We start from the raw sequence: 21618 nt of genomic DNA on the forward strand, positions 1-21618 counted from the left end.
CTTTTCAGGGGTTTGTCAGAGGTTTTTTTCCCCCCCTTCCACGCCCCTGCTGTGCTCTTTGGCTCTCTTTTTTCTCTACCTTTCCTCCTTCCTCCCTGCTTTTCTGTGTGACGCAAGGCAGTGCCCGCTCAGAAGCCTGCTAGCCTGGCTCCGAGGCTGGCACTGGGGAACTCCGGCTAGGCTGGGCCTCGCCTTTCTTCGATTCCTTTCCTCCTCCCTACAGCCATGGAGACGCTTCCCGGGCCGTCCCGGCTCCCTCGCTGGATTTCAGCCCATCGCACCCTAGAGAAAGCTCTGCAGGGCTTGGCGAAATTGCAGCACCTGGTGGAGCAGCCTCGCCTGGGCCTCCGCAACAGCCCCCCTCACCTGCCGTTCCTCCTGCCCCAGACACACCAACACCTGAGGCTTGTTCGGGAACACTACGGGGCAGGTTTGGCCCAGCTCTGGGAAGAAACCTACTTTCGGGTCTTCCTCACCAACCTGCTAGAGAAGATCAAGCAAGCCATGAGGCTCTTCAAGAGGGAGAAGGAAGAGATCTTCCAGGAGGGCTCGGCTGCCAGGTAAACGTCAAGAAACGGGTTAAATCTTTGCACGTTGAAGAGGGCGAATCATAGAATCATAGGGACCACGAGGGTCATCTCGTCCAACCCTCTGCAATGCAGGAATCCTTTGCCCAACGTGGGACTAGAACCCGCAACCCTGACATTGAGAGTCTCACACTCTGCCAACTGAGCTATCCTAGGTTTTGCAACATCTTGCTAGGCTGCCCCCCATTTTCTGGGACACCAAGGGTGGTCGCCAGTGCTGGATTTGCGAGTGTGTGAAACTCTGTGATGCTTTAGGGTCTCTAAAACAACAGCAACAACAAGCTAAGTTTTCAAATATTGCAGGCTATCCAAGTGTCCCTATTTTCCAGGGACAGTCCCAGATTTAGAGAAGATGTCCCGGTTTCTGATTTGATCCCGGAATGTCCTGCTTTTCCTTAGGATGTCCCCATTTTCATTTGAGAAATGTTGGAGGGTATGGAGTTATGTGACTCATACCAGGCAAGGAGGTAAGTAAATATACAACTTTTAGAAGACATCTGAAGGCAGCCCTGTATAGGGAAGGTTTTTAAAATGTTTTTATTTAATGTTTTATTATGTTTTTTTATATATGGGAAGCCACCCAGAGCGGCTGGGGCAACCAAGTCAGATGGGCAGAGTATAAATATTGTTGCTGTTATTGTTGTTGTTGACTAGGATGTCCCCGTTTTCATCGGAGAAAGCTTGGAGGGTATGATATTGCACACTTACTGTATGTTTCAGCTGGCTTGTGAGCTTGCAAATGCGAAAGTTCATTATTTCTGTTTTCTGATAGAATAGCACACATTTTGGGGAAGTAGTTAGTGCTGTGGGGTCCCTCAAATTTGACAAAGCTAAAGACCACCACCCCCAAATATGGATTAATCTGGCATTTCTGAACTGCAGCTCCCATCAGCCAGCATGCCCAATGGTCAGGGATGGTGGCGGCTGTTGTCCAGCAACATCTAGAGATCACCCCAGTGGCTCCCCCAGATTTAGGTGCAAGGGCACACTTTTCGCCTCCCTTTCTTCCCAGGTTGCAAGCATGCTGGTGGAAGGCCGCACCTGTTAGGTTTCTGCCTGGCTAAATCCAAGGATTCTGGCCAGAAGGAGTTTTACAAACTAGTAATCCTGCTGGTGCTCTGGGATAAGGCAACACTGTTTATATTGCCAGCTTCTTTGTGGCAAAAAACCCCAATTAAATAACAACCTGGTTGTTGCTCAGCATGGAGCATGAGACTCTTAATCTCAGGATTGTGGGTTCGAGGCCCACATTGGGCGAAAGATTCCTGCATTGCACAGGGTTGGGCTAGATGACCCTCGTGGTCCCTTCCAACTCTACAATTCTCGTATTCTACTAAACAATACAACCATGGCAGCTTGTTCTGAGCAGTACAAGTTCAAGAAAAAGCTTCATCTGTTGGATTTCTACCTGCCCCACTGCAGCTGTTAAGGGAAACAGAGTTTCTGCCGTGGTAAAACATGGGCAATTATCATTTTTGCTAGTAATAATTATTATTACCTTCCCTTCACCAGCCCCAGGTGCGATACAGCAATTTAAAATTAAAAACGCTTAAAGCAGATTGCAATCAGGGGAATAGGGTGGGCCTTGAAAGCACACATCTCAGGTGTGAAAGTCCTGGATTAAAAATTGCAATAAGGGCTGTGGTTAATTTAAAATCAAGTACACCTCGAAAGCTGGGATAGATCAATATCATTTAGGGGCTCTCTTATGCTTTGAAACATTGCAACCAGAGTGAGGAGGGGGGGCACATTTCTACATGGAAGACATTTTTTAACACCAGATCAGGAAAATCTGCATTGTGCCTGTAAATCCTGAGAAGGCAGAACAGAAGGAAATCTTGGACCTACGAGCCTTATATGCAAGAGGGGCGGAGGAGGGGTGGTTTTATATTATTTACTGAAAAATAAGAAAAGTACAAAATTGTGAGTGCACAGGGTCAAGTAAGACACACAAAAGAAAAAGCAAGAAATAGTACCCATGTAGAAAACAAAGCAGAACAACAAATATTGTGTATATTACCAAAAAAAAGAGGGGAAATTCTTATTGTAGTTAGCCAGACGTTATGGTATTTATAAAAACGAATTTCAAATATCGTTACATTTGTTTATGGCATGCCTACGTTTGCACACAACTTGCTCATGCGTAGTGAGTTTTTGTACATATCTTCAATCCAATAATTAAAGGGAGCTTCATTTATATATAAACAAATATTCTCCCTCCAAGAGGTGCGCTGACGAATTTTAATTTAGATGCTTTGGCAGAAATGGAAACCAGGGTGGTGAATGGGGGTGGGTGGGTGGCGGGCTGCGTACATTTAAATCACATTTCCACACAACCAAAGAATCCTGGGAACTGTGGTTTCTTAACGGTGCTGGGAACTGTAGTTTTTTAGGGGGGAGGTGAGCTACAGTTCCCATGATTCCTTTTGTAAGTGTGCTTTCAGAAGTGTACGGCCTCTGCTTGGTTTAACAACTCGACTGCAAAATTCGTCAGGCAATTATTTCATGCTAACGTACTGATAGCAGCACAGCAGCAGGTGAAAGAAAACAGAGTTGGCCATTCCCCCCCCCCCCAATCCACCTGCAGCCTCAGTGAGCTCTGTTTCCTCCTTCATCAGCTGGTTGTTTAGTAACCCGGGCCTCTCCCCTCCTGTTTTATAAGGCCACAATTGGACCTTATGAATAAAAGTTTGTTGCTGGCTTTTGAACCCATGAGCTGCAGCCCTTTTGATTTACAGCTGTCTGCAGATAATGTCCCTTTGTCTCATTCCCTCATGGCAGCCTGCTGTTAAAGGAACAGGAGCAGAACAGGCCTGGCTTGCTTTCTGGCTGTTCGGCAACCCTGTTTGGACCCTGCGGGAGCCACTCACCCAGCCTCTCCCACCGCAACATATACCTAATCCACAAGCCCCAAGAGGCGTTGAGGAGGAAAGTGCTTCACCTGTCATATTTCTGCCTTTTCTGCAGTTGTTAAACGACAACCCATATATTTTCCATGTTTCCCCCCTGTCCCCATCAACAAGGAGAGGCCGGCCCTAATGCCTGTCCTGGCCAGGGCTTTGACAGCTGCACAGTTGCAATCCAACAGGTGAAGCTTTGCTGTCGCGAAACCTGCAGGAAAATCCGTTAAAAGCCCATGCTGTTGAATTTTATTATTAGCAAGATGTGGCTGATTACTGCACGGCGTGGTTTTTATGAATGGCGTATTTCTAAACGGCTTTCAACACTATGAGTCAAAGGGGGGAGGGCAATTGGAATCATAGAACCACAGAGCTGGAAGGGACCCTGAGGGTCATCTAGTCCAACCCCCTGCAATGCAGGCATATCGACCGAAGTATCCATTGGAGGTGTTGTGAGAAGCAGGAAATGGCTTTATATTTCACACCCGCTGTGGCGATTCTTCGTTGTGTGTGCTTGTAAAAATTGCCTCCCCATGCACCGCTGGTAAATGATTATCATTTGTGCCTACAGCTAAGTCCAGTTGTGTGTGATTGATTGATTGATTGATTGATTGATTGATTGACTGACTGACTGGTCGGCCTTCCCCACTTCTCCTTCTCTTGCTGCAGGAGGAATCTCACCAAGCTGTCCCTGATCTTCAGCCACATGGTGGCCGAACTGCAGGCTCTGTTCCCCGACGGGCAAGACCGCGGCAGCACCTACCAGCTCAGCAAGCCCGAGGCCCAGACCTTCTGGAGGGAGACGTGGGGTTCAAGGTAGGACCCTCCCTGCAGGTCGCTCTGGCTTGGCACAACAGCACAAACATCCTACTCTTCCTACTGCAACACACTAGTGCCAGATTTACATATAAGCTGAACAAGCTAAAGCTTGGGGCTCCGCTCTCTTGCCCCCCCCAAAAAAAAAAATTAAAGGAAAAAAACACCTGGATGTACATTTCCAAAATATAAGATAAAAAACCAAATACTGTAAAATAAAACCTATATACAGCAACAGTGTTTTGCGTTGTGTAGGCTCCTATGACACATGATGTCAGTCATGGGCCCCGCCTGCTAGCCTGCTCCCGAAAATATCACTGGTTTGCTTATTTCTAGATATAGGGTGCCTACATTCTGCTATTTATAATTATTAGTAGTTTGCATCATATATTTACACCTATTTCATGTTATAGCAAGTTTCTGGAGACTAGATTATGAGTCTTTGTAAACTGTGTTTCTAAAGGAACTTTTGTTATTGCCAAATCATTTTAAGTTAGAGTTTAATAATTATTTCATTATTAATAAACTTCTTCTTAATTGTCTTTCACTATTAATATAAAGGTAAAGGTAAAGGGACCCCTGACCATTAGGTCCAGTCGTGACCGACTCTGGGGTTGCGCGCTCATCTCGCATTATTGGCCAAGGGAGCCGGCGTATAGCTTCCAGGTCATGTGGCCAGCATGACAAAGCCGTTTCTGGCGAACCAGAGCAGCACATGGAAATGCCATTTACCTTCCCGCTGTACCGGTAGCAGTACCTATTTAACCTACAGAGCCACCCATGTCCCTTCACTATTAATATACTTCTTCTTAATTATATTTCAGTTCAATGATTACTTTGATAAAATACACATTTTGTTATGTGCAAATGGCCTTAGATACCTATTAGGTCCATAAATATACAGTATAGCATATATACAACAGCTGGACATATAAAGGGGGGGCCCATTACCTTCAGTAGCTTAAGGTAAAGGACCCCTGACCGTTAAGTCCAGTTGCGGACGACTCAGGGGTTGCGGCTCTCATCTCGCTTTACTGGCCGAGGGAGCCAGTGTTTGTCCGCAGACAGTTTTCCTGGGTCATGTGGCCAGCATGACTAAGTCGCTTCTACTGAACCAGAGCAGCGCATGGAAACACCGTTTAGCTTCTCGCCGGAGTGGTACCTATTTATCGACTTGCACTTTAACATGCTTTTGAACTGCTGGGTGTGCAGGAGCAGGGAGCAAACAACGGGAGCTCACCCTGCCACGGGGATTCAAACCACCGGCCTTCTGATTGGCAAGCCCTAGGCTCAGTGGTTTAAACCACAGCGCCACCCACATACCCCAGGAGCTTAGGGCCTCATCAAACCTAAATCCGGCCCTGAACACAACACAGCCTCCTGTTTATTGTGAATTCGTAATGGTTTTTTGGGGGGTCATACGTGACTCAGGATGATAGCAGGAGGTGGGGGTTCGTACACGATCCTGCTTTTGATCCTGTTTGTGCCTGCGCAAGTTTCGGGGCAGATGTTCTGCCTTTGCTTCCGATCGGTGCAGGTCCCGAAACTTCCTGCTGAAATCTTGTGCTGTAGGGTCTTCACCCCGTTTTTGGACTACAACACCCATCATCCCTAGCTAGCAGGACCAGTGGTCAGGGATGATGGGAATTATAGTCCAAAACAAAAACAAAAACCCACAGCTGGAGACCCGAGTTTGGGAAACCCTGGAGAGAGTCAGACTAGGAGCTGGGAGCCCAGGGTTTGACTCTCCACTCGGTCGTAGAATCATAGAATTGCAGTGTTGGAAGGGACCCTGAGGATCTAGTCCAACCCCTGAAGCTCGCTGGGTGACCTTGAGGCAGTCACTGCCTCTCAGCCTAGCCTACTTCACAGGGTCATTGTGGAGATTAAATGAGAAGAGGGAGAACCAAGTGGAATAAAGTGGAATAGAAAATCCTACAAATAAATAGAGTAAATGTTACACTACCAATCTTCCAATATTTCAGTGTATCTGAAGAAGTGTACATGCACACGAAAGCTCATACCAATAACAAACTTAGTTGGTCTCTAAGGTGCTGCTGGAAGGAATTTTTTTATTTTGTTTCGACTAAGTCAGACCAACACGGCTACCTACCTGTAACTACCAATCCTCCAGTATATGTTATATATCTCCAGATTTTCTCGCGCTACAGCGCAAGAGCGCCTGTCCAAGCAGCACTGATACAAAACAGCATCACAGAACAACTGACAAGGCCGAATGTGTGCACAGTCCAGTATAAGGCATCCAATAATGGGCTATGATTAGGTCAATGCCATATTGCAGAATATTTGTTGTTGTTTAGTCGTTTAGTCGTGTCCGACTCTTCGTGACCCCATGGACCATAGCACGCCAGGCACTCCTGTTTTGCACTGCCTCCCGTAGTTTGGTCAAACTCATGTTCGTAGCTTCAAGAACACTGTCCAACCATCTCGTCCTCTGTCGTCCCCTTCTCCTAGTGCCCTCAATCTTTCCCAACATCAGAGTCTTTTCCAAGGATTCTTCTCTTCTCATGAGGTGGCCAAAGTATTGGAGCCTCAGCTTCACGATCTGTCCTTCCAGGGAGCACTCAGGGCTGATTTCCTTAAGAATTGATAGGTTTGATCTTCTAGCAGTCCATGGGACTCTCAAGAGTCTCCTCCAGCATCATAATTCAAAAGCATCAATTCTTCGGCGATCAGCCTTCTTTATGGTCCAGCTCTCACTTCCATACATCACTACTGGGAAAACCATAGCTTTAACTATACGGACCTTTGTCGGCAAGGTGATGTCTCTGCTTTTTAAGATGCTGTCTAGGTTTGTCATTGCTTTTCTCCCAAGAAGCAGGCGTCTTTTAATTTCGTGACTGCTGTCACCATCTGCTGTCACCATCTGCAAGCAAACCCAAGAATCCAGCAGTCTGGAAGGTCCCTAATTGACTCTCCTTAACTGCTGAAACCATCTTTTCATTCCCCTTGTCTCTCCCCCAGGCAACATTTAAAGCACCGCAATACCACTTTAAACAGCCATGGCTTCCCCCAAAGAATCCTGGGAGCTGTAGTTCCTTAAGGGCTCTGAGAGTTTCTTAAGACAACCCCTGTTCTCCTCACATACTACAGTTCCCAAGACTCCTTGGTGAGGAGGGATTGAATGCTAAACCACTCTGGGGATGGTAGCATCCTCCACAGTCCGCAGCTCCCAGAATTCTTTGGGGGAAGCCAAGTCTAATGAAAGTGGCCTCACAGTGCTTCGAATGAATAGTGTTTCATTCATTCTCTTGCTAGCCCTGGTTGCCCTCGTCTGGGCATGTTCCAATTGGCCAGTGACCCTCCTTACTCTGAATTTGGCGTCACCCTTTTGTTTCTCTGCAGAAGCCTCGTATCCTGGTCTGAATTTCGAGAAGGACTTGATCGTGTCCACCCTGTGGATCCCGGCCCAATGGCCTTAGCCCTGAGATCTACCATCGACCTCACCTGCAATGGGCATATCTCCGTATTTGAGTTTGACATTTTCACCCGCCTCTTTCAGGTACACCTGGGATTTAGTGGGACCTGGGAGTTGGTTTTAACCCTAAAAACGAAATGTCTTGCCCTCCCCACCTTCGAAAGAAGCAAAACCGGAATACTTGGGGAGAGGAAACGGAAATCTATTTATTTATATTTATTTACTGTTTTATTAAAATACAAAATCAAACGCAAAACGGAATCGTCGTTTTTGCCAAATATTGAAGCAGGGACAAAGAATGTGGGGGCGGCGGCGTAGACAGCAGTAATACATTCCAGGCTTTTGATATAATAGAAATTAGAACAAGTCTATGAAATAACTTTCATAGTTATTTCACCGTGACAGGGTGAGCTCCCGATGCTTGGTCCCTGCTCCTGCCAACCTAGCAGTTCGAAAGAATGTCTAAGTGCAAGTAGATAAATAGGTACCACTCTGGCGGGAAGGTAAACGGCGTTTCCATGTGCTGCTCTGGTTCGCCAGAAGCGGCTTTGTCATGCTGGCCACATGACCCGGAAGCTGTACGCTGGCTCCCTCGGCCAGTAAAGTGAGATGAGCGTCGCAACCCCAGAGTCAGTCACGACTGGACTTAATGGTCAGGGGTCCCTTTACCTTTATGAAATAAAAAACCCCTTAACATGGATATCTGTTATCCCTCCCTGGGCAGGGCGCAGGAGGTTTAACACTGAAAATGAAACGTTTTCCTCTCCTTTGACTCCTCACATTCAAAATAAGCAGCATTGGAATACTTGGGCACTGAAATGTATTTGTTTGTTTTTTTAAGCATTTATAAACTGATGTCATTTTTTAAAAAAACAAAAAACCTCCAAATAGTGTACGATAGTGAAACAAAAAACAAATCTTGAAAACAAAAATACAACATAAAACCAAGTGGACAATAATATAATGGTATATTTATTTTATTTTTAAACAGAATGGGAATTTAGGGGGTGCAAACACAGAAAATGGGGGCTGATCTTATGAATCAGAGGAACGCCAGGGCTAATTTTAGGAAAACTGCTCTCAGTGGTCCTATTTTATCTCCATTTCCCGTTGTCATGCCACCCCCCGCCCAAGTATGCTATTAGAGGGGTACATGGAACACACATTCTGTTGTGTTGCCTGTTGCCTTTATATGTTCAGTGAGGGGAGGTGTTTTTTGTTTTTGTTTTTTAAAAAACTGAACACACTTCCTCCCTGCACCTTTGTGAAATTAAACCTAGCCAAGAGATGGAAACTTTGGCTCCTCGCCCACCTCTGCTGACCCCCTTCTGCTATCACCACCCACGCACGGCAGCCTTGAATGAGTGATGGACGTACACCAGCCACATCCTGCCCTGTGGTCAGCTGCTCTCCTTGCAAGAGGCGCGAAAAACGCAAACACAAGACAAAGATCTTCCATGGAGGGGTGTGGAGGAAGGGGGTGACGGGTGTCGTGAAGGAGGCAGCTAGTTGTTTGTCAGGTGGAGGAGCTGGCAGCCCTCTGACCCATTTGCAAAGCTCTTGCCGAAAGCTTCCTGCAAGTCAGTTCGCCCTGCCTTCCAAATACCGTGTTCTACATTCTGAGATGTCAAGGCTCAAGCCCCGTGTTAAAGGTGCAGAAAGCTGTGAGGAGACCCCCCTATTCCCCTCACAGAGCTACAATTCCCAGAGTGTTTTCACAGTCAATACCTCTTCTTCCAAGGGAACTCTGGGAATTGTAGTTCTGGGAGGAGAATAGGGTTCCCCCCCCCAACAACTCTCAGCACACTTAATAAGCCACAGCTCCCAGAATTCTTTGACAGTTAAAGTGGTATCATAGCGCTTTAAATGGGTGGTGTGAATATGGGACAAGTTGTTGTTAACTGAGGTCCAGCGCCGAGGGGCTTCTGGCAGTTCCCTCCCTGTGAGAAGTGAAGTTACAGGGAACCAAGCAAGAGGGCCTTCTCGGTAGTGGCACCCGCCCTGTGGAACGTCCTCCCATCAGATGTCAAGGAGATAAATAACTACATAACTTTTAGAAGACATCTGAAGGCAGCCCTGTATCAGGAAGTTTTTAATGTATGTCTTACTGTGTTTTTATATTTTGTTGGAAGCTGCCCAGAGCGGCTGGGCCAACCCAGCCAGATTGGGCGGCTTACAAATAATAAAGTCATTATTAGGGCTGTGTGGTCAGGCTATTGCAGCTTTTGGTTCCTCGTGTCATTTCGTAGAGCCCTTGTCAGTGGGCAGGGGTGTCCCTGCTCCCCACCCTCAGCAGGTGCCAGACTATAACCCTCAATGGCAGTTTAGGCTGCCCAATATATCACCCAATGCCAATTTGAAGTGATATCGGTTTCATAATTTTTGACCTGGCAATGTATTGCAAATCATTATGTGTGTCAGGACTGAGTGAGATATTGTCCTTGGGATGATGCGAGTTGTAGTCCAAAAATAGCTGGAGAAGCCCTGGACTAGACCTTTGGCCTGAAATATGAGGACTTTTCTTATATCAGAGGTAGGGAATGTGGTCCTCTGGACCTCTTTCTCTGGCCCCCAGGCCTCTTTCCGGGCTGCACCTCCTCCCTGCTTTGCATCCTCTGTGAGTGTTTTTGCCTGCTTGGAAATGCCCCTTTAATAATACCTGGATGGAGGACTATATGTGTGTAGAAGTAAGCCTACCCCGGAAGGGAAAATTTGCACCTGTTGCTCCGCCTACTTTGCCCCTGGTCCCACCCACCACCAGAATGCAGCCCCTGGAAGGTTTGCCAGAAGGGGATGTGGCCCTCGGGCTGAAACAGGTTCTCTCCCCACCTCTCTTACATTTATAACGGCTCCGGCCGCTTGCTGATGCCTCTCTCTGCTCCCTCCCCTGTAGCCTTGGCCGACATTGCTCAAGAACTGGACGTACCTCGCGGTCACCCACCCGGGATACATGGCTTTCCTCACCTACGACGAAGTGAAGGCACGCCTGCAGGCTTACACCAACAAGCCCGGCAGGTAAAATGGCGCCCTCGACCGGTTCTACCCGAGCAGGCCTCCTTGCGTCACTTAAGAACTGGTTTTCTCAGGGACCCTCCAGTTTTTATTCCGCCTTCATCCCGATTTGCTTGCACAAAGTGTACGCGGCGGTTAGACCAGGTCCGTTCTTTCTCAAGCCTTTGTTCTGATTTGTTATGGGGCAGTTATACAATAAGGAGCGTCTGTCCTGCATTCATTCCTGATATGCTGGTGGGCCGAGGTATAGTGGTCTGGGGTCACGGGAGGGCCAAAATCCCCTTTCTATTTCTGCACTGGGGTGGGGTCCCTGCCTCTAGCGTCCTAGAGGCGCCCAGCCAGCATGAATAGGGATATTTCCAGCCACTAAGAAGTCTTCTCACCCTTTGTGCTGGTTGGAGCCAATCAGAGTGAAAGGAGGCGAGTCGGCCATTGAGGACGGGCTCCTAAGGTCACCCACTGAGGAGTTGTGGTTCTGTATGCTCCCAAGCTAACCATTTAGGAACACTGAAAAACACAAGGGGTTTGGGGTTCGAGGTAACGCTGACCGAGTTCTGTTACATACAGTGGAACTTCAAGGAAAACACAACTTAAGCCACTCTGAAAGAAGGTTTGAAGAACTCCGCGTCATGTGCATTCCTGGGCTCTTTGTGGGATAGTTACACAATTTGTGAGATATTTGCATCATTTCCTGCTAATCGTTCATTCATGCTGCATTTTTCTCGTTGCTTTCCTAACCTCAAAAGTCCAGTGTTGTTTTGAGGGTTTGGGGACTGGTGGTGGTGGTGGATTGATCACTGGGGCAGCAGAGTGCCCTAATGTGCTCTAAGTGCCCAAATCTAAAATCCTGCCTTGCTCTGGAATCCCTTGACAGCCGAGGCACCTTCAGCGAGCAAAGGGAGGAGGAGGAGTGGCGGCGGTGGCTGTGTCCCCCCCACCACCACCTTTCCTGCCTCTATGCTGCTCCTATGGTTAGTAAAACAGGTCGGGTGGCTGCCATGCTAGGGGATCATGCCGTTTGAGAGCTGGAAGGGACCCTAGGAGGGTGCCTGGTCTAACCCCAAGCAAGGACCTTGCTGCTCAGTGGTTAGAGCACCTCCTTTGCATGCCAAAAGTCCCGGGTTCAATTCGTGGCAACTGCAGGTAGACTACTACTTGGAACACAGGAAAATTTCCTTAAATCAAGTTGGAACATTGGTCCACCTAGCATTGTCTACACTGACTGGCAGCGGCTGTTTTGCATTCCATCCAGGGGCATATTATTATTATTAATAATATTATTATTAATATTATTCTGCCCTATACCCGGAGTTCCTCAGGACAATTCAAAAACAAAATCAAAATATAAAACCACAAAATATATAATCAACATAAAAACAACCCCCCAAAAAGAACCACATTCAGTCTGTGCCGCCAGCTCCCACTGCTGTATTGCCACAATATTGACCTCTCGCTGGACCTCTCTCCATTTCAGCTATATTTTCCGCCTGAGCTGCACCCGGCTTGGCCAGTGGGCCATCGGCTACGTGACGGAAGACGGGAGCATCTTGCAAACCATCCCACAGAACAAGCCCCTCTTCCAGGCGCTGATTGACGGGCGCAAGGAGGGATTGTAGGTGATGGGGATTGGCGGTGGGCAGGGCTGGAGTTGCGGGTGTTCGATTATTGTTACTAATTTTATATTTATATTATTTATATTTATATTTATATTTCACCTTTCGTCCAAGAAGCTTAAAGTGCACACATTTTTTGTGATCCGGTTCACATGGTGCTTTTTTTGGAAGGTGCGGATTTGTAAGATTCAGCTTCACGTGAGACCTGGATTGAATTTCTATCCCATCCCCCTTCTGCAGCTATCTGTATGCCGACGGGAAGAATGCAAATCCGGATCTGGCCGAGTTGATGGAGGTGTCATCCCAAAACCGAATCCAGGTCTCGCAAGTAAGTCTCCTTGTGCTCTTCCCCCAACTTGAGCATGTGGCTAAGACTTTGGGCTTTAAAAATTAAGCGCTCCGAGTAGAGAGACAGCAAGAAAAGCAGAATAAAAAAATGCATTCATCAGATGCTAGGTTTCCAGCACACATATCTGCAGCTGCTAGGTGGGTGCCAGCTGCGGACTCAGCTACATTAGTAAAGAAACAGCTATTTGAATGTGCTATAAACATGCAACACCAGACCAGATGGCACCAGAGAGCAGGAAATTTTAAAATGCGATTTTCCATAGGTTTCTTTTTTTAATCTTTTGTTAAAACGATCTAATTTCTGACTTATTTATAGTGGGGGTTGGGTTTCCTGTGTTTAGATCCACCCAGGATAGGGGGGCTTTTGTTTGCGGCCTACGACACCCTGGAGAAATCCACCTTTATTCCTCTTTGTTTTTGCCATTAAAAATGGCAGGTTAAGACCGTTGCGTTTCGCCAGGCCTTTGGTGAAAAACAGTGCATGCCTATCCCTAGCTTTCCCCTCTCCCAAATGTAACCTCCAAACAACCCTGTGAGGTAGGTGAGGCTGAGAGGCAGCGACTGGCCCAAGGTCACCCCCTGAGCTTCAGGGTTCAGTGAGGATTGAAACATGGGTCTCCGAGTGCAGCGCTCCAACCATTAAGCCATGCTGCCCTTTGTTCTCTCAAGTCACCATAACATACCCCTTTCTCTGCTTTTCCCGCAGGAACAGTTCGAACTCTACTGCCAGGTGGGCTCCACCTTCCAGCTCTGCAAGATCTGCGCCGAGAACGACAAGGATGTCCGGATCCAGCCTTGTGGGCATCTCCTCTGCCGGGGCTGCCTCAACACGTGGCAGGTGAGGGCCCGACCCCCAACCTTTCCCAGGCCCCTGCCCCTTCACCCTGCGTGGCTGGGCCTCGCTGCCTTATGCAAGCAGCTGCTTCTCTCGCGAACTAACACCTTACTGTCTCCTTGCCCTTTCCTTTTTATTGCTCTGATCAAGTGGAGACCCTCCCCTAATGTTTGTCAGAATGGCATATATATTCTTCTTTCTTCTTCTTCTGTGGCGATCACTCGTAGCCGAGTAAGATTGTCTTCCATAAACACGATTTTAACAATGGGCCCATAAGTGACTGTGGAAGCCAATTCTGGATACTCATGTCCTTCCACAGTGGGGACATTGGTTTCCAGGAGGGAGTTGATCACGGTGTGGATTTGCCAAGCGTGCCTTCCTCTTAGCACGTTTCTCCCTTGCGTCTTGAGGGGAACCCCGTTGCTGGTTTACATTCAGTTCCTGCAAAATGTGCCACAGAAAGTCTTCAAGTGACTTTCCTTCGCCGAGCAAAAGATCTGAAGAACCTTCTGCCTTCTTCCCCTCGTTCGCAGAGACCCTCAGCCCCACTCTTAATGCTTTTCCACGTTAAGCATTATGCCACTTTTAACAGTCATGGCTTCCCTCCGAAGAATCTTGGGAGCTGTCATTTGTTAAGGGTGCTGAGGGTTGTTTGGAGACCCTTATTCCCCTTCCCAAAACTACAGTTCCTCAGAGTGGTTTAACAGTCAGTCCCTCTCCTCAGGGGACTCTGGGAATTGTAGTTCTGTAGGCGAATTGGGGCCTCCTCTCAGCACCCTTAACAAACCTTTGTAAAAAAAAATCACTATGGGAATTTTGCTGAGACTTGTTAGGAGGCCTCCATTCCCCTCCCAGAACTACAGTTCCCAGAGTTCCCTGGGAGGAGGGACCGGCTGTTAAACAGGTCAGAGGACTAGGTCGTTCTGTGGCAAGCAAACTACAGTTCCCAGGATTCTTTGGAGAAAGCCATGGCTGTTGAAGTGACATAAGACTACACGGTGTGGCTGAGCTCCTTCTTGTTATAGTTTTCCTTAATGTGCTCCACAAGATGAACTGTCACATCCCCAGCTGCTTCTTCCCTCCATTCCTCTGCTTCCAACCAGCCCATAATACTGATTCCATCTTGCTGAAATGTTCATCCAGTCAGTACAGTGGTACCTTGGTTCTCAAACTTAATCTGTTCCGGAAGTCCTGTTCCCAAACCAAAGCGTTCCAAAACCAAGGCGCGCTTTCCCATAGAAAGTAATGCAAAATGGATTAATCCATTCCGGACTTTTAGAAACAACCCCTAAAACAGCAGTTTAACATGTATTTTACTATCTAACGAGACCATTGATCCATAAAATGAAAGCAATAAACAATGTACTGCAGTCACACAATCCATCAATCAGTAGCTGAACAGTCACAAAAAAGAGCCACAAAAACAAAAATGCAAAATAAATAGCAGAAACAGACAGACCTCAGTGTAACACTCAAATTGGAAGCGTAACACTCAAAACGGAGCACATTCGGCTTCCAAAAAAAGTTTGCAAATTGGAACACTTACTTCTGGGTTTGCAGTGTTTGGGATCCAAGTTGTTTGAGTGCCAAGGCATTTGAGAACCAAAGTACTACTGTACAAGGATGGGGAACTTGCCAGTCTCCAGTCGTGGCTAAACTCTGACTCCCATCAGCCCCAGCCAGCATGGTCACTGGTCAAGGATAATAGGAGCTGTAGTCCACCATCGTCTGCAGAGCTGAAGTTTCTCCACCCCTGGTTTGCTGTTTCTAAATGCATCTTCTTTGTTTTATATCTCTGTCTACGTATCTCCATTTTGAAATATGGCCCTGAGATTGTAATCTAACCCCCAGTCAAGCTTCCATAAATCATTAAGAAAATCATTTGAGACTGGAGACGGCAGTACGGGGAGTTGACAAGTTCATCCGCCACGCATCTGGATTTATCAGTTCCATCAGGCTTAATGGCCCATTTGAATGAGCCGGTTCATTAGGCTCTCTCTCGCTCTCTTAATTCTCCACATCACATTTCGGAGATAAGCTGCTCCTTATCGTTCGGCAGCGTAATAAACCAATTCTCTGGCCCATCGTATTTTAACAAACTCGGAGATCGTGTGTCTCTTACAGTTAGGGAGTCAGATTTAAACGAGGGATGGCATAGTTCAAATTCCCACACAACCACAAACCTTAGGTGCATAATTTGGGCATGTTGCTACCTCCTAGCATCACAAGGGGTGATAAAAGAGAGGGGAAACCACAAACACCCCCAAAAACTCAATCCGGTGAAGCATTGAGCATGCCCAGTATTTACTGTTTATTTATTGCATCTATTTTCCCACCTCTTTCTCCAAGGAGCTCAAGGGGAACCTCAATAATTATTATTATTGAGGCCCCCCTCCTCATCTGATTGTCTGGAGAAGGGTGCTGCAAAATTCAGGAAAGGGCCTGTTTCATGGGCAGTCTGTGTGCAAATTATGTAGATTCGCCTTTAACAGCGACCCGGACAGGATTCCGCCTCCCAGTTCCCCCTTCGGGCACACAGCCGCCCTTGACGCCAGCCTGGCAAATTCTAACGCAGCCTTCTCTGCCCCCTAGCTCTCCGAAGCTCATACCTGCCCCTTCTGTCGCCGGGAGATCTGGGGCCACGAAGACATCCTCATCGATGCCTTCAGCTACAAAGAAGACAATGCTGGCCTGGAGGACGAGGGGGATGAGGGGGATTTGGAAGACGTGGAGGTGGTGCTTCAGGAACTGGCCATGATGCGCCAGGGGAAAGAGGTCGGTAGAACAAGGTAGGGTGGGGTGGGGAGTGCAGCCTATGGGGCAAGATCCGGATTAATTCTGCCCTTCCCCTTCTGCACCAACCCTCAGCTCCAGGCAGCGAATGCTGTCTCATCTCCGTGCGCCACCCCCAAGTTGCAAACCCCGCCAGTGCCGCCTCGGCTAAACATGCAGAGGCAGAAGAAGACCCCCCTACCTATCCCTGACTACCAGGTGAGTGGTACCCAGTTCTTAAGTTTTGCTCTCTCTCTCTCTCTCTCTCTTTCTCTCTCTCTCTCTCTCCACCGGAACTCAGAGGCATCTAGTGAAGCTGAATGCTGGAAGAGTCATTATAGGCAAAAGAGCATTTTCCTTTACGCAGTGCATAGTTAAACTGCGGAACTCCCTCCTGCAGGAGGCAGTGACGCCCACCAACTTGGGTGGTTTGAAAAGATGATTGGGCAAATTCATAGAGGAGAGAGGGCTATTGGTGGCTGCTAACTATGAGGGCTATGCACTTGCCTCCACTGCTGGAGGCAAGCTGGAGGAGGAAACAAACCCCACGTTTTCTGGCCTGAAGCTTTCCCGTAAATTCTTCTGAATACCAGTGGCTGGAAACTACAGGAGAGGGCTCTGGTGCTTGGATTCTGCTAGCTCAGTGTTTCCCAATCTCAGGTCTCCAGCTGCTTTTTGGACTACAATTCCCATCATCCCTGACGACTGGTCTTGTTAGCTAGGGATGATGGGAGTGGTAATCCAAAAACAGCTGGCGACCCAAGTCTGGGAAACACTGAGCTAGTCTGGTTGGCCACTGTGAGAATGGGATGCTGGATTGGATGGGCCAATAGGCCTCATCCAGTAAGCTATTCTTACATTTGGTGTGGAGTGGGAGTTGCAGAGGATGTCCTGGCCAGTCTGCAGACATTTGCTTGAATGACATCTAACTCCAGAGCCTGTCAAATGGCAGAGAGGACTCCAGTTTCTGCTTCCCCTCGAGGAGGCAGAGAGGAACAAATTACAGTGAAGAAGCACCAGGCAGGGGAGAGTTTACCCTTGTCCCACCCACCATCCCCCCCCCAAATGAGCTTTCCCTCCAACAGGGGCTCCCAGAAGCAATAATCATTCAGTGAATATGAGGGAAGAGGCCAGGAAAGTGCAGGGGCAAAGCAGCAGGGAGAGGTGGGTTAAGCACACCCTCCCCCTTGCTGCTTCTCCCCTGCAGATTGCACATTTATGGTGACTTGCATTTGTTGCAACCCAGAGTGGGTGCTTCCCCCAGTGCTCTCTCGAAATTCCAGGACGTGGGATCATAGAATTGCAGAGTTGTAAGGGACCTCAAGGGTCATCGAGTCAACTCCCCTGCAATGCAAGGATAAATGTGCCCACGAGCAGAGCCGGATTTACGTATAAGCTAAACAAGCTATAGCTTAGGGCCCCACTCTCTTGGGGGCCCCAAAAAAATTTAAAGGGGAAAAACACCTGGATGTACATTTCCAAAATATAAGATAAAAAACAAATAAAATAAAACCTACATACAGCAACAGTGTTTTGTTTTGTGTTGTGTAGGTTCCCTTGATGTAAGACATGGGCCCCGCCTGCTAGCCTGCTCCCGAAAATATCACTGGTTTGCTCATTTCTATATGCAGTCAAACATCGGTTTGCGACCTCCTCCGTTTGTGACCGCTTCGGTTTCCGACCACTGTGGACCCAGAAGTGTTTACATCCAGGTTCCGCAGTGCTCGGATGCGCAGAAGCGATCTGTGCAGTGCGCAGAACCGTTCTATCGGCGCTTTGCGCATGCGCAGAAGCGTGCCTCGGGGAGCAACAAACTCAGGGAGCGACCGGCTCCCTGGAACCGACTGTGGTCGTAAACGGAGGTATGACTGTATAGGGTGCCCACATTCTGCATGTGCAAATGGCTATGGACCTATTAGGTCCATAAATTACCCTAGAGCATATATATTCAACACCAAAAACAGCGGCCGTTTGTTGTTGACAAAGGACAGCTGGACCTATAAAGGGCCCCATTACCTTCAGTAGCCGAGGGCCTCATCAAACCTAAATCCGGCCCTGCCCATGAGTTCCTGAAGGAGCGTCTCCTCCCCCATCGTTCTGCCCAGACACTGAGGTCCAGCGCCAAGGGCCTTCTGCCGGTTCCCTCGCTATGAGAAGCCAAGTTACAGGGAACCAGGCAGAGGGCCTTCTTGGTAGTGGCACCCACCCTGTGGAATGCCCTCCCACCAGAGGTCAAAGAGAACAACAATTACCAGACCTTTAGAAGGCATCTCAAGGCAGCCCTGTTTAGGGAAGCTTTTAATGTTTGATGGATTTCTGTATTTTAATATTTTGTTGGAAACCGCCCAGAGTGGCTGGGGGAACCCGGCCAGATGGGCGGGGTATAAATAAATTATTATTATTATTATTATTATTATTATTATTATTATTATTATTATTAACTTCATGGGCGGTCAGCTGATGCCAACTCTTTGACTCTCTGCTCAGGCCTCCTCCTCTGCCCACTGGATGCTTCATCGCCCCTTGCCAAGTCTCCCCCAGGGCAGCCCCCCTTCAGCAGCGCCCTGGGACACCCTGGCAACTTCTCCGTTTCCTGGGGAGCAGCAGCTGAGCTGATTGTGGCTGAGACGGCAGCGGAGATGGGTAAGAGACGTCGCCAGCAGATTAATCAACCAAAGACTGAAGTTGATTGACTGACGAGGGAAGGTTAGGCCAATTGCATATGAATATCACAGGAGAATATGAGACCTGTGTGCTGAATCAAAGCTCCACCTAGTGATAGAAGAGCAGAATGAAAAAGGACAGTGAGAGGAGCAGGAGGGGAAGAGGGAAGAGGGAAGGGAGAAATCGGAGCAATGTCCATTGCTGGAAGGATGCAAACTTCATATGTTACACAGAGTCCTTCAGCAGAACCTGTTCCAACCAGCTATGGGTGGCCTTGGGTAAGCATCCATCTTCTGGCTTCAGCTACCTCGTAGGATCGTTGTGCAGCAGCTGAAATGCACCCCCAAGCTGCTTGGAAGGAGGGGGTGTGGGAGAGCCCCACTGCAGTTTTTCAGTATTTTTTTTTTTTAATGCTTCCTTCGTTTGCCCCTCATCAACGATCCAGTAAGCTTGGTCAGGCTGAAAGAGAGTGACTTTGAGCTGCCGGAGCCAGGCAGGGTGCAACAAGGATCTCTGCAGGGTGTGCCTGGTTTGTGCCCCCAAGATTCTGTGCCCAGGGCTACAGCCCCCCCCAGCTCCTTTACACTACACCACTGAGATAGGGTATGTGGGTTTTTTTCTGCCGTTTTATCCTCTCAACAACCCTGTGAGGTAGGTTGGGCTAAGAAATAGCCATTGGCCTGAGGTCACCTACTGAGCTTCATGACTGAGACCCCCTGGTAAAGGCCGGTATAATAATAATAATAATAATAATAATAATAATAATAATAATAATAATAATAGCTGAGTGGGGATTTGAACCCTGGTCTCCCAGGTCCTAGTCCAATACTCTAACCACTAAGCCACGCTGGCTCTTTAGGGTGCTCCTGGCCAGGCAATGCCTCCTTTACCTGACTTGAAAGCTTCCGCCCTCTCCAGAGCCAAGAGGAGCAGCCAGATGTCACCTAATCCATTTTGTGTTTGCACAGCTGATGCCATCTGCAATGCACAATCTGCTCCGCTGGAAGGTACCCCTGCCCCTCCGGCATCCCATCGCCAGCCTAGATTGCTTCCATTGGGGGCAGCAGCCATACAAGACTGAACTCTCCATCGCACTGGTTGTCACCTAGAAAAGCAGCTCCCTGTTTGCCAGGGGAAAATATGGTCCTGCTCCTCTGCAGCTCTTCGCCTCACAGCCTTGAACCGCACGGACTTCCCCCGCTAAGGGCGAAGGAAGCCGGCGTGACAGAGCCAAGTGGGTCCTCTGTATTTTCCAGTGACTCCTGGGTGCCTTTTCAGACGGGTACCGGTTTTCCCAGGAGAACGGCACAATCTGCGCAAACCACATCACACAGACAGCCCCTCCTGCCAGCAGAAAGTCGCTCAGCACTCAAAGCATCATTGCTGGGAAACAGCGATTTCCCGCTCCTGCCAATGCATCACAAGAACTTCCTCCTTTCCTTGTGAGAATGGTGCTCATGCCGCAGGCTCTGACTGGACAGTGTCCATGCCATCATTGCCACGTCCCATTCCTTGCCTAGCTGCGTCATTGTTTGGCAGGGTGCTAGTTTTTGTAAATTGTTCTGATGCCTTTTTTCCCCTCTTTTGGGAGCAAACTCAGAAGGAAGGGTCCAATATTTCTTGTTTCAGACCTTCTGAGGCCAGGGTTGAATCTGGCCTGTGTTACGAGTGGTAAAGAGTTAGTTTTGGTTAGCATTTCCAGCTAGCTGTGTGTGCATGAAGCTTTTCTAGGTTGGGTGGATGCTATATTAGCCACATCCACAAGGTGGTGTCAACACTCAAGTGATAGAAGCAGCAAATACCACAATTTCAAGTTTGAACTTGTGTACACGCATGCACACACGCGCGCGCACACACACACACACACACACACACTTGTGCACTTCTAGGGCATTTCCAGACCACTGCTGCTTCCAAGTGGGATTCATTCTCATTCCTGCAAATTCAGGTTGCTCTTCTGAAGACGATTGGGCTGCTGTTTTGCAGCAGACCTGCTTCCCCCCAAAATCAGATTTTATTGCAATAAGGAAAATGATGGGGGAAATTGTCCTTGTAAAGTATGAGATGGCGATTGCTTGACCTAAAATAAAAAAATTCCTTCAGTAGCACCTTAAAGACCAACTAAGTTTTTATTTTGGTATGAGCTTTCGTGTGCATGCACACTTCTTCAGATACAGTGAAATAGAAGTCCCCAGGCACTTATGTAGAGAAGGGGTGGGGAGGGGTGGGGATGGGGAGGGGAGATCACTCAGAAGGGTGGTGGAAGTGGGTGATTGACTGACTGATAGCTGTTGATGACCGAAAACGACTGCAAATGGTTTTGCATGAAAAAGCAAGGGTTGAGATGGCTGAAGATCGCTTATCATGTATAATGAGATAAGAGCTGACGTCCTTCAAACTCCCCTCAAAGAAATCAGAATGTGTACTCGGTAAATATACATGTCGTCTAACCTCCCTGCAAACCTTGTGCAAACAAATCAGGATGAAAGTGTAATAAACAGGTCGCCTGGAAGCGACCAGAGTCTCCTTTCAGATTTTTGAAGCATGCATTGTTTATTATGGGTGCTGATGGATGCAGGGATTTGGGGTGGGACCGGGGATTTTCTTACTATCTTTATTTATAAGATTTATT

At 48.0% G+C, this 21618-nt stretch overlaps 1 protein-coding gene across 3 annotated transcripts; it reads left to right on the forward strand.

Moving 5' to 3' along the window:
• Positions 1–58: 58 nt before the first annotated feature.
• On the forward strand, positions 59–21528 carry CBLC (Cbl proto-oncogene C). 3 transcript variants are annotated; one of them, XM_035120318.3, is made up of 11 exons: positions 59–560; positions 4157–4303; positions 7670–7826; positions 10636–10757; positions 12229–12366; positions 12608–12695; positions 13422–13553; positions 16143–16325; positions 16419–16541; positions 18810–18965; positions 19955–21528. In XM_035120318.3, exons 1-10 carry the CDS (start codon positions 226–228, stop codon positions 18936–18938), a joined length of 1554 nt encoding a protein of 517 aa, XP_034976209.1. In that variant the 5' UTR covers positions 59–225; the 3' UTR covers positions 18939–18965; positions 19955–21528. The 3 variants fall into 3 exon arrangements, with proteins under 3 accessions (XP_034976209.1, XP_088528789.1, XP_088528788.1); XM_088672663.1 differs by having other exon boundaries at positions 16419–16542; positions 18814–18965; positions 19955–21101; XM_088672662.1 differs by lacking the exon at positions 18810–18965 and having other exon boundaries at positions 19955–20234.
• The last annotated feature ends 90 nt before the right edge of the window (positions 21529–21618 follow it).

Source organism: Zootoca vivipara, chromosome 6 (assembly GCF_965207765.1).
Source record: "Zootoca vivipara chromosome 6, rZooViv2.hap1.1, whole genome shotgun sequence".
NCBI lineage: Eukaryota > Metazoa > Chordata > Lepidosauria > Squamata > Lacertidae > Zootoca > Zootoca vivipara.